This window comes from Geotrypetes seraphini, chromosome 12 (genome assembly GCF_902459505.1).
Source record: "Geotrypetes seraphini chromosome 12, aGeoSer1.1, whole genome shotgun sequence".
Classification (NCBI taxonomy): domain Eukaryota; kingdom Metazoa; phylum Chordata; class Amphibia; order Gymnophiona; family Dermophiidae; genus Geotrypetes; species Geotrypetes seraphini.
In genome coordinates, this window is record NC_047095.1 from 67,154,265 (window position 1) to 67,167,863 (window position 13,599).

The window sequence follows — 13,599 nt, forward strand, 5'->3', positions numbered from 1 at the left end:
CCCGTAGCGAACGCTTGCTTCAGGGCTCTCAACATGTGCATGCCGGCTTCCCTTCTACCCCCCCCCCCCCGGACATAACTTCCGGTTTCGGAGGGAAGAGAAGAGAAGCCGGCACACACACGTTAGAGCCCGGAGCATAAGTTCGCTAGGGGCTGAAATCTCCAAGCCGGTTTTTTGGTTGTTTTTTTTAATGTTCAGCAGCGGCAGATGACAGCTGGGCGGATCGCCCAGCTAAAAGGCCCTAGGGAGAACACTGGAGAGGAAGGCTGATCGGCCCGTAGATCAGGACGGCAACACGAGTGCGATCGACTCGAGTTGCCTTCCTGAGCTACTGGTCGATCGCGATCGACGCGTTGGGCACCCCTGATCTAATAGAATTTTTAAAATGACGGTGTAAAAGTAACTTTTTGAACTAGTATAAGGGCTGGAAAGACGCTATCCAGCCTCAAGCAGTCAGTTCTATTTGTCCCCACCATGAACTGTTGGATGCCCAACTTTATTGTGAGTAGGAAAAACTGTGCCCCCCCTGAAAAATAGGTTACAAGCATCTACTAGCTATGCTCTTCAGTCTGAAATTCCATTGGTACACATACCAGAGTGCTTGGTTACACATATTTCATCTCTTGGAAGGAACGATAAAGTGACATCACTTGGGAGCCAATAACCTGGATTTTGCACTCCCAGAGAATGGAAAGATCATCCCTGGGAGGAACCAGGACATACTGTGTCTGAATTCAAGAGGGCCTGGAATAGGCACGTGGGATCTCTCAGAGACAGAAAGAGATAATGGTTACTGCGGATGGGCAGACTAGATGGGCCATTTGGCCTTTATCTGCCGTCATGTTTCTACAACCATAAAGTTCTATGACCTCACAATGCAGGTGTAAAGAGCCTTAGCCTATAGGAAGAGGAGATGCAAATGTGAAGAGCCTTAGCCAATAGGGAGAGGAAGAGATAATGGTTACTGCGGACGGGAAGACTGGATGGGCCATTTGGCCTTTATCTGCCATCATGTTTCTATGTTTCTATTGCTATAAGGCTCTATGACCTCACAATGCAAGTGTTAAGAGCCTTAGCCTATAGGAAGAGGAGATGCAAATCTTAAGAGCCTTAGCCAGTAGGGAGAGGAGGAGATAGTGGATGCTGCAGATTGGCAGACTGGATGGGCCATTTGGCCTTTATCTGCCGTCGTGTTTCTATGACGACTAAAAGACTGACCCAACTTTCCAGGGCAGACCAAAGTTTTGATCTGTGTGGATGAGAGGAGGTAGGGGTGGGAGAAGGGTTACTATTTTTACAAGGCCCCTCTAGATCACGAAGCTAAACTGGAATCAGTGGGTCAGGGATGAGGCATGCAACGACTTGGCGAGGCTCTTCCGTATGGCGCAACTGAAAATCAAAGATCTTATGTTCTAGGTCAGTGGTTTCCAGACATGAACTAAAGCAAGAACTCGGGGTTCATCACAAACCGGGCCTCAGTTGACAGACCAATTCCACATCACTTACTGCAAACCAGACTGAATCTTGAATACTTGAATGCACTGCCTCCAGTACATAAAGATCTCTCTCATGAATATTCATTGTGGATATCCTGAAAACCTGATTGGCTGGGGGTGCCTCCAGGATCAGGTTTGGGAACCCATGAGCTAAGTAATAAGGTAGGGAAACCCCCCCAATATAAAAAAGGACAGATCCAGACAAAACAGGTGAACCAATCACACCAAATACAAAAACTGCTTTCTTAGTAATAAAGAGAAGAGTAAATTAAAACAAAGCTAAAGCTATTATCCAGTTCAGCAGGGGTGGGCAATCATGGTCCTCGAGGGCCACAACCCAGTTGGGTTTTTGAGATTTCCACAATGACTATGGATGCAATTAATTTGCATGAACTGCTTCCATTGTATGCAAATCAGTCTCATGCATATTCATTGCACAGGCATCAAACCAAAATCCACAGGACAACATAGTAACATAGTAAATGACGGCTGATAAAGACCTGAACGGTCCATCCAGTCTGCCCATAAGTTATACTCATTCAAAAATACATGATTAGATGACTTGTCTCTTCTTTGATATTTCTGGGTCATAGACTATAAAGTCAACCTGGTATTGTCCTAGGTTCCAAATGCTGACGTTGCCATCTAATCAAGCCATTGTGACATCACTGCTGAGGTTGGCTCTTAGGCATTGGTGGAATGAGACATTATGACATCACAATCTAAGCTCTGGAATGTTGCTACTCTTTGGGTTTCTGCCAGGTAACATAGTAAATGACGGCAGATAAAGATCTGAACGGTCCATCCAGTCTGCCCATAAGTTATACCCATTGAAAAATACATGATTAGATGAACTTGTCTCTTCTTTGATATTTCTGGGCCGTAGACTGTAAAGTCTGGTATTGTCCTAGGTTCCAAATGCTGAAGTTGCCATCCAAGCTCACTCCAGCCTATCCAACCATCCCGTTGTTTGCAGGACATCTACCGTAAAGTCTGGCCAATAACATCCTCCTGTTCCATATTAGGGGAGTTCCCATTGATGCCCACCCCAGCCCACCCTACTTCGAATCACCATATATGGAACACAGACCGTGCAGGTCTGTCCAATACCGGCCTTAGTTCTTTTCTAATTAGAGATCTTCTATGGTTATCCCACGCTTTTTTGAATTCCCTTACCGTTTTCCTCTCCACCACTTCCCTCGGGAGGGCATTCCAGACATCTACCACCCTCTCCGTGAAAAAGCATTTCCTAACATTGCTCCTAAGTCTTCCTCTCTGTAACCTCAAATTATGCCCTCTAGTTTTACCATTTTTTCTTCTCTGGAAAAGATTTGGTTCTATATTAATACCTTTCAAGTAGTTAAACGTCTGTATCATATCTCCCCGTCCCTCCTCTCCTCCAGAGTATACATATTTAGGTCTTCCAGTCTCCTCTCATACTTATTTTGGTTCAAACCTCTTACCATTTTCGTCGCCTTCCTCTGGACGCTTCAAGTCTTTTTATATCCTTCGCCAGATGCGGCCTCCAAAACTGAACACGATACTCCAAGTGCGGCCTATTTATCAAATTAAGATGCAGTACAGAGATTTTTTTAAAGCAACCAACTGAAAAAGTCATCCTTACCTTTACAAACTGCTTATCCCAGAGATCCTTATAGAAGCCTTGATGATTTTTCAGCTCTCTCTCATCCTTCTCGGTCACGGTGGTTACGGGTACCACTCCAGCAGGGAAGTCCAACAGGTTATATAGAACGCTGTAGCATACCACACCTGCACATAAAAACAGCTTTTAAACATACATTTTTGCCAGTGTCTAATAATGGAGCCCAAATGTGGAAGTCAGGCACCTAAAAGCAAGTACAGGTCTCCCTCCATATTTGCAGTTTTTGGGATTGGCGAATTTGGCTATTCATGAGTGTCCAAAAAAGCATCCTCTCTCCCACTTCACCTTTGAAGCCCTGGTGGTGTAGCGGTGAAGCGGGGGAGGAGCGATCTTCCTATGCTCCTGCCCCCGTGCAGAGCCACGATCAAAAATGGCTGCCCCCAGGGGGGGCGCTGTTGAGCCCGACTGGGATGGTCGCTTGAACAACTAGCTCCAGCAACCTTTCTTTACTTTTTGCTCTTTTGCTGCAATATTTTCGTTTTTCACCCCTCTAATTACCACCTTCAGCTGTATGAACTATGGCTTCAACTACTAAGGGCAAGAGACACAAGCCAGACCCACCTTCTCCGGCGAAAAACTCCAATTCAGAGACTTCTGATACTGCTGCATCTCCCTCCATGTCTGACTTGTGGGAAGCAATTAAAACAGTTCAAGAACTTATGACAGACACCAAAGATGCAATATCGGAGCTTAAAGAAGATCTGGCAGTGATTCACACTGATTTGTCTTCATTTAAATCCAAATTGGCTGATTTAGAAATCAAATCGGCAACTACGGAGGCTAATGTTAAAGCACTTCAGGGCCATGTGAAACGCACGCTGGCCCTGGAGAAAGATATGGAAGACGCGAGTAATCGTTCTCGCCGGAACAATTTGCGTCTTTTGGGGGTCCCGGAAGGGCAGGAAGGAAACAATATGGTCACCTTCCTCGAAGCGTTCATCCCCAAACTGCTGGATCTTTCATTCACCCACGACTTCGAGATTGAGCGAGCCCACCGGTCGCCATCTTCCAGGCTCCCACGCGACCGTCGACCGCGACCCATCGTGATGAAAATCCTTAGATACCCTCAAGTTATTGCTATACAACAAAAAGCAAGATCTATGGCTCCCATTACTTATGAGGGTAACCGGATTCTTATTCTCCCGGATCTTCATAAGAACACAGTCAAAACCCGGCAGCAACTCCTAGCATTCCGTCTCCAGCTAAAGAAGATGGGCGCCCGCTTTGGCCTCTTTTATCCGGCGCGGATGCGGGTGACATATTTAAACCAAACAAAAGACTTCACCGATCCGGAGCTTTTGGCCACCTACATAGAAGAAACTTCGCCCACCCCGATTGACAATGTGTGAGTCTGATCTGCCCTGCTCTGCTAGCAGACGCATGGCTGTGCTTTAAAGAGTGACTCTCTACTTCAGAGCAATGGAATTTTCCTCACCACGATGCATTACTTCCTTTTGTAATTATGGCTCAAGTGTTTAGTTTAGTTTTTTTCTTTTTGCACAATGTCTGCCTAATCTCCTTACCTCTACTGCACTCCTCTGCACCACGAGCTGACAATGTGCTCTCTGTTTGTTTCCTTTCCCGCCTTGGGCCTCGGCACCATTAGATTTAATGCTGCCTGCATCTGTCTCTGGAGCCGTGTTCAGCTCTCTCTCTCTCTAGCCTCTCACTGTGTGCGGCTGCCTTCTGCTTTCTCCTCGGTCACTCTGACACCTTGTTTTCACTCACAGCGTGCTCCTGTATCTGTTCAGCCCTGTTAGTTCTGCTTCAACTGTTTTTGCTACCTGGATTGTTATGACTGGTTATCTTTCAATTAGCCTAATAGGTCAGTTGTTTACTCAAGGTTTTACTGCTTGAACTTGCTGATATCCTGTTTTTGTTTTCCTGCAGCAAGAGCTCCTGTTTTCACAGTCTTTGTCAATAGGTTTGCTGGTGTGTGCTGTCCTTCGGCCTGGGCCTTGGCTTTGGCTTCTCAGCCCACCCATATTTTATGGCCTGCTGCTATTTAGCAGGGGGCTTTCTCACCTTTTCCAGTATATTTTATTGCTCTTTACTTCTTTCTCTCTTTATTGGTATTTCACTGATATTTATCACTCCTGTTCTATTTACTACAGATATGTATGCAGTTTCTGATGGGTATTTCATTCCTTATATTTTATATGCAGACAATTATCAGATTATTTTTATTATCTTCAAATGTCATTATCAATAACATCTTTGAATGTCAAGGGTCTTAATAATGTAATAAAACAACGGAAGTTAATATCATATTTGGATGATATTAAATCTGATGTTATTCTGCTACAGGAAACTCATCTTAATTCTGCTGACTCTGCCAAGTTTACCAAACGTGGTTTTCTTCCTCCCCTTTTCTCCCCTGCTGAGGATGGTAAGAATGGTGTCATTACTCTGGTGAGACAACATCCCTCCATTTCCACACTTTTTAGCTCTCATGATACACATGGTAGATGGGTAAGTGCTAAGCTTTCTATTTCCAATCATGCATTGCGAATCATTAACATCTATGCACCTAATATTGATTCTCCAGATTTCTTTCATAATATCGCCAACCATATATTGCAGGATCCAGATACTCCCGTAATAATAGGGGGGGATTTTAACCTCATTTTGGACCCTAGTAGGGACCGGAAATCACACGCCCCCTATAAAAAATCAAAATCATGGTATGCATTGCATGATATTATGACTCAGTTACAACTAACAGATCCTTGGAGAATCCACCATAGGGATGTTGAACAATTTACATTCTTTTCTGCCCCCCATGCCACATACTCCAGGATTGATTATTTCCTTGTCAGCACATCTATCTTAACACACATTCTTTCATCTGACATTCACTCCATAACTGTTTCAGATCATGCTGCCATTACAATAAATTGCACACATTTCTCCCTAGAACCTCGCAGTAAGCAATGGCGGTTTAATTCTTCACTCCTTGCTGAGGACCATTTTTCGGATTGCATTAGTGCTGCCATTGAAGAATTTTTCAAATTCAACATTCCCACACATACTAATTGGATTGTTACCTGGGACGCCTTTAAGGCATTTATTCGTGGCACTATTATTCAATTCTCAGCCAAACTTCATTCTTCTCAGAAAACTGCACAACGGGATCTGGAATCCCGCATTCGTTTGGCTGAGTCCATCCATATCTCTGATACATCTAATATACAAGCTCTAACTGATCTTCGCAATCTGAAATTGCAATACAACTCTCTTTTAAGCTCCTCTGCTGCCAACTCTGTTTTTGTTCAAGCATCCACATATTACGCCGACAATAATAAACCGGGTCATCTACTTGCAAACTATCTGAAAAAATCTCAAAATAAGATTACCATATCTTCTATTAAAGATGTATCTGGGCAGTTATCTACAGACTATTCCTCCATCTCTTCTGCCTTCCATGATTTTTATCAACAACTATATTCATCAGAAACCTCCCCCTCTATTCCTCAGCTTACCTCATTTTTATCTTTTCCCCATCCTTCACTCTTACCTACCGAGACGTCTCCTCTCTCCTCTTCTTTCTCTGCTCAGGAACTCCAGGACGCCATTAACTCTCTAAATTCGAATAAATCACCAGGCCCCGATGGCATTACTGTTGAGTTTTACAAGGCCTTTCTTCCTACTCTGCTTCCACATTTGCTATCTTTCTTTCAGTTTCTCTGCAATCAGGGCGATTCTTCAGGCTCCTTTACAGAGGCTACCCTTATTGTGTTTCCCAAACCCGGCAAAGACCCCCAAGATGTCAAAAACTATAGACCTATCTCTCTAATTAATGTGGATGCTAAAATCTTTGCTAAAATTCTTGCTACCCGGCTCCAATCTGTTCTTCCATCTCTTATCTCCCCTGATCAATCTGGCTTTATCCATAACCGATACTCCTCCAATAATACCCGCCTTTTGTCACATATCATCCACCACACTACATCTCATCCAGACAGACTCTTGATTATGGCCCTCGATGCTGAAAAGGCCTTTGATCGCCTAGAATGGCATTTTCTTTTTCATATTCTCCGTTGGTATGGATTCCCAGATCCTTTTATTGATATGATCAAAGTTCTATATTCCCACCCGACGACTCGGATTATGATTAATGGCCGTACCTCGCAACCTTTCTATCCATCCCGTGGCACCAGACAAGGATGTCCCCTATCCCCATTACTTTTTAATCTCGCTCTGGAGCCGTTATTAGCGGCTATCAGACACGACCATAGAATTAATGGCTTCCAGTCTGACCAATTTTCAGTTAAACTCTCGGCCTATGCAGACGACATCCTGCTCTACATCACCCCGGACTCTCTTTCTCCTGTTCTTGAACAAATTAGACAGTACTCAGCCATATCTGGCTATAAGCTAAACATAACTAAATCAGAAATACTTCCGCTAAATTGCATCGATGTCCAAACTGATGCAATTAACTCTGGCTTCATATGGTCCCCTACCAAAATTAAATACCTTGGTTTATTCTTTGGTCCTACTCTCGAATCCACATTGAAACTTAATTCTGATTTCATCTTCTCTATCATTCACACTTGTACTTCCAAATGGTCCCCCCTCAACCTCTCCTGGTGGGGCAGACTCTCTACAATACGAATGATGATAACTCCCAAAATAAATTATGTTCTCAGTATGCTTCCATGTCTTTTTTCTCCCTCCATCTATTCTCGTATTGAGCGTCTCCTTTCTTCCTTCTTGTGGCACAACAAACAGCCCCGGATTGCCTTGCGTAAATTAAAGTGTCCTCGGGACCAGGGAGGTGTCAACTTCCCTAGCTTTCGGGAATACCATTATGCTTTTCTATTATCTCAAGGCTCCCTATGGTCTAATCTTTTCCTCATAAGCACACCGCCCACGTGGTTATCCTTAGAGCATTCTTTACTCGATCCGTACATCATGCAACATGCTCCTGCCATTCCTCTGCCTTCAGAGGCCAAACGCAATCCGATTTTACATAGTACTTGGCAAACACTTAACCATATTGACTCCATCTCAGAGAACAAATTAGCTGATTCATTAGCGGCACCTATTTGGCATAATCCCAAACTTAAAATTGACAATTCCGTGGTACTTTGGAAATCTTGGCAACAGCAAGGTCTCTGTACTATTGCGCATCTTATCAACGCGAATAAATGGATTACCTTCTCGGACATTATGGCAAAATTCCATATCCCTCCCACCCAATATTTTAATTGGATTCAGCTGCATCATTGTCTTACTGCGAGGTTCTCATCTCCCGCATCCTTGCATACTACTCCTGACCTCCACTCAAAGATACAACTTTTCTCTGCTTCCAAAGGTCAATCTTCAAATTGGTACAAGTATATGCAGGCAAAATCATATCCTTTCCTCATCGAATCCATCTCTAAATGGGATCCGATGTTGCAATCCCCTATTACCGAGCAATTATGGTTGGCGTTATGGCCCAGATTATTTAAATCCCTTCACTCAGCCTCTCATAGACAAACAGCTCTTTTCCTCTATCATAGAGCCTTCTGGACTCCTATTAAATCAGCCAAAATAATGAAGTCCTCAGTTAACTCTTGCTGGTCTTGCAAAGCATCTGAAGGCTCCTTGCGGCATATGCTCTATGATTGCCCCCATTTGCAGATTTTCTGGAATTCGATCTGGCACACGATTTCTAAAATTTTCTCTATCACTGATCCTTTCTCATTTGATATTTTGATTCTGGGTTCCTCGGCACTCACTGCCCATCTATCTGTGTATCATGACCGCCTTTTTACCCTTTTATTAATTCTAGCCATTCAACTTATTTTACATAATTGGAAAGATTTTACAAAATTAGATTATAACCAATGGTGGAATTCAATGTGCCTCCACAATAAATTTGAACGACATATGGCTGACCGCCATAAATCTAGAGCGACTTTTGATAAAACTTGGTCGATTCTGGCAAACATCAGCACTTAGACCCTTGACCATAAACAGGATCATTTACCTATAGTATTCTGGTTTGATCTTTCCTTTATTTTCTCTTTATTTTATTTCATACTATTTTGTCATTGTCTGCTGACGATATACAGTCACATGTGCACTGTTTTAGCGTGGACTATATTGTATCTTATCTCTCTCGATTTACTCCCTTCACTATCCCATACGAAGCTTGTTCCTCGTTCTTATAGGCTTTTATGATGTGCATACTAACATGATTGATATACTGTTTACTGTTCATTTATCTTGTTATTGCCACTTCTTATTATGTAATTGAATATACTGGATGGGTGTCATCACCCGGTTTATAACCTGTGCTTCCTTGGAAGCTCTTCTTTTTGTACTTCAGTTTTTTTTTTTTATGTTTTCCAAAAACCAATAAAAATTTTTTTGAACTGAAAAAAAAAATGGCTGCCCCAAGTTCCCGTGTCGGTCTTGCGAGTTCCCACAAGACTGCTGCCAGAACCTGAGGCAGTCATTTTTTATAGCGGATCTGCACAGGGCAGGAGCTCTTCCCCCGCTTCACTGCTCGACCACCAGGGCTTTAAAGATAAGCTGCGGAGTGGTCCTGGAGGCAGGAGGGAGTCAGGAAGGGGGGGCCCTAAAATTTGTGACTTTTTAATATTCGTAAGAGCTGTGCCCTAACCCCCATGAATACAAAGGGCGATGTGTATTCTTTAAAGTGTGTGCAAACTGGAATGCCCCTAATCCATCCAATCCCCTCCCACAATGCCCGTACAGCTATAGCTAACCATATGGGTCTCTCTTTTATTCTCTCCTGATTGGACAGCTGTGAAGTGTTTAGTGAGAGAGAAAAGATAAATAACGAGGATCTGGAGAGTGAATGCATTTTTAGGTGAGCAATATAATGACTTCAGGAAAGGGACTCCATAGTCATAGCGCCACGGAAGGAAGATGTGTCATGGTGCTACGTTTTGAACAGACCGCAATGAAGAAAGAAGGTTCTGCAGGAGACCTGCAAGAAGTACTGTATTTTCTCGCATATAACGCGCGCGTTATACATGGTTTTTGCAAACCGCGCATACCCTTGCGCGTTATATGCGTGAGCACGTTGTACAAAATTTTTTTACATAGTTCCCCCCCCGACACCTGATTCATCACCCGGAAGGAGCGCTCACACTCCCACCCCGAAGGACCGCTCGCACCCCCACCCGAAGGACCGCTCGCACTCCCACAGCCTCCCCTCTCCCCCATGGAGAAGCTGTCTACCTTGTTTCCAGATGCCAGCCCAGCTCCTTCCTCTGCCGGCGGTCGTGCCCCTTCTCAGAGCCCTGTGCTGCGCTGCTTCCTCTTCAGGCGGTCCCGCCCTTTCTCTGACGTCAGAGAAAGGGTGGGACCGCCGGAAGAAAAAGCAGCGCAGCAGGGCTCAGAGAAGGGGCGGGACTGCCGGCAGAGGAAACAGCTGGGCTCGCTAGCATCCGGAAACAAGGTAGACAGCTTCTCCATGGGGGGGGAGGCTGTGGGGGTGCGAGCGGTCCTTTGGGGTGGGAGTGCGAGCGGTCCTTCGGGGTGGGGGTGCGAGCGGTCCTTTGGGGTGGGAGTGCGAGCGGTCCTTCGTGGTGGGGGTGCGAGCGGTCCTTCAGGGTGGGGGTGCGGGTGCGTGCGAGCGGTCCTTCGGTGTGGGGGTGCGAGCGGTCTTGCGGGGGGGTTAATCGGACGTCAGGGGGGGGCATCAGGCTTTCAGGGTAGGGACAGGACTTCAAGGGGGAAAGGAGAGTTGGGGCGGGCGAAAAGAGAGTCGGGGTCTCCAGAGGAGAGTCGGGGCGGGCGAAAGGAGAGTCAGGCAGCATGCACGGTATACGGGTGTGTGCGGTATATAAAAATTTCTGTACATAAATTTGTGTTTTTCGCGCGCTATACCCGTGTGCGCGTTTTATACGGGTGCGCGTTATCTACATGAAAATACAGTAGGTTGCAGTAGTCTACGTGGGAGGTAGTGAGAAAGAGGACAAGGATTTTGGTAGCATGCTCAAAAAGCGAAGGGACAAAATTTAGCAGGGCTGAAAAGGAAGAAATGTCACATTATAGAGCTGTGTAAAGAAGGAGAGGCAGCACAAGATTGTGACCTGAGGGAACCAGAAGCATGAAAGTGTCATCCACAGGGAGAGAGAAAGAAGGAAAGAGGGGAGGTGGGTCTGGGGAGAGAAATAAAGTTCTGTCTTTTCACCCCGTTACATTTAAAGTGAAAGTATGACATCCAGGCAGAGAGGTGCTGAGGGCTTGGCCAAGGGCCACTGAGCTTTCCGTTAAAAATATCCCACTGCTTATACCGAGAGGCAGTAGCGCCATGGACAGTACCAAAGACTTTTCCAGGGTATCCGATTTTAAACGCAGGGCTGATGAAGGGACACAGCACCACATCCAGCTCCAGCTCTTTCCAGTTGGCAATGAATTCCTGGCAGTATTCCTAAAACACGGGATGCGGAAAAGTTCATTTTTCAATCCACCAAGAATTTTGCAACACAAAACTCGTCTTAGGACTTGCCTGACAAATCTTTGCACAAAATGTCAGAGCACAGAAATTTCCCTTCCACTCTCCCCCACCTTCCCAACAAAACATTAAAATAGGGCAAGATTTGAATAGAGTTTGTCCCCCCCCCCCAACAAGATTCTGCCTTTCCCTGCAGGAAGGTTGTATCTTACCATGGCTTCCACATGGTGCTGCCAGAGTTCCTGTACCGAGCTGTAAATTCATAGGAAAAAGACAAAACCAAAGCCAGTTACTGCAAACATCTTTGGGGTCAATATTCAAAGTGATTTAAGCAGGCGAGAGAAGCTCCTGGTCACTTAATTACGCTCAGTGGACCAGCCACTGATATTCAACAGCACTTAACTGGGCCGTGTCATTGACTATTGACTATAATCGGCCATCTTGAATCTGGGTAGTGGGTGGGGGGCGTTCAGAGGGTGGAGCAGAAAAGGAGCCAGCAGGTATGCACCTACCGGTAATATTCAGCACCTGTGCCCACATAGCTAAATGGGCATACCAAAAACAGTCCTATGCCTGCTTAGCTACGTGGGTGCCAGCACTGACTACTGGCCAGCATCCGTGTAACTTCTGGGTACCATCCTGGAGCTTTTCAAGTCTCCCCCTCACTCCTCCAACAACAGAAGACCATTTTGATCCAACGACAACAATTTATTATTTCTATAGTGCTACCAGACAAACGCTGTACATTAAACATACAAGAGACAGTCCCTGCCCGATAGAGCTTACAATCTACAAAAGGGTGAATCTATATACGCTGCTGAGGCAAGGAATTGATGAGTCGGATAGGATGGGGGGGACTATGGAGGGGTGCTTTAGAAGCTGGTTGGGTTAAGACCTCTTAAAACTGATCCCAGCAACAAAAGCCCCTTCCTCCACCAAATGACGTGACCCGCCCCCATTCCAATCCAGACTGTAACAACAGAAGCCTCTCCTGCAACATCCAGCCTACCTGACCAGCCCTGGTGATCCAGTTGGTAAGGCTGGCAGATGTGAACCCCACTCGCTCTTGCCCCTGGTGGCTCCTGATGTAAAATGGCAGTTGTGACCCCTGGTGGTAGTCTTGTAGTACTACCGCTAGAGGCTGAGGCCTACATAAGAGACAGTGGCCAGCACATGCTTTTTCTCTCCTCTTCCTCTCCCTCTTACCTATCCACCTCCTCTCTCTCCCTCCTCTTACCTCTCTCTTTACAGTCGCCTTGAGCCTGTATAGGTATGAGCAACGCACGGATTAGATATCCCTAGATATTCAATGCTGGTGTCCAGATGTGGCCCAACACAGAATATCGCGGACTAATTTAGCTGACTGCCATTGGTGCTTAACCCTTTCAGGACCAAGGGACATATTTGTCCCATAACTTTAAAATCCTATAAATTTTGATTGGGATAGTCTACAGTTCTAAATTTGATATGTACGGATTCCACATGATACTGCCTTTATGTAAACAAACTGGTTCCGACATTCATTCATTAGCGTCGTTGCCAGATTGACGAGAAGATTCACTTGCCACACTGTCCATAAGCCAGAAGTGTGATTTTTTAAATAAAAATAATGATATTTCACAAAAAAAAATCAATTTTTTGGCATCTGCAAACCCTTTTTACCATAAAAATGTCGTCAAAACCACAAAAATTGGCCTACGATCCTTATGGTCCTGAAAGGGTTAAAAACATGCTGACCACCGCTGGCTGAATTCTGACGGGTTCATTGTCAAGCATTTAACGCCTGGTATTATGTGCGTTAAACCCCTACCACAGCTTGATAAAAGGACCCCTTTGTTTTAAAATATATAAATAAATAAATAAAATAAAAAAATAAAGAAAGTACTTTCCCTGTAAAGCTTTTAGCTCTAGAGAGCAAATAGTCTCACACTGAAGCATCACACCCCCCCCCCAAAAAAAAAATTGTCTTTCTTTACATGTATTTTTTTATTGGCTTAGTTGATTTTCAAAGTTCA

General features: G+C 44.8%; 1 protein-coding gene across 2 annotated transcripts in view; it reads right to left on the reverse strand.

The window, feature by feature from the left end:
• Positions 1–13,599, reverse strand: part of LOC117346627 (fatty-acid amide hydrolase 1-like) — a 42,837-nt gene that overhangs the window by 1,483 nt on the left and 27,755 nt on the right. For both annotated transcript variants that reach the window (XM_033916513.1, XM_033916511.1), the window contains exons 12-14: positions 11,797–11,836; positions 11,452–11,560; positions 3,121–3,266 (exon numbers count right to left, since the gene is read on the reverse strand). In XM_033916513.1, coding sequence (XP_033772404.1) covers positions 3,121–3,266; positions 11,452–11,560; positions 11,797–11,836 — 295 coding nt within the window. The remainder of the gene's footprint in view (positions 1–3,120; positions 3,267–11,451; positions 11,561–11,796; positions 11,837–13,599) is intronic.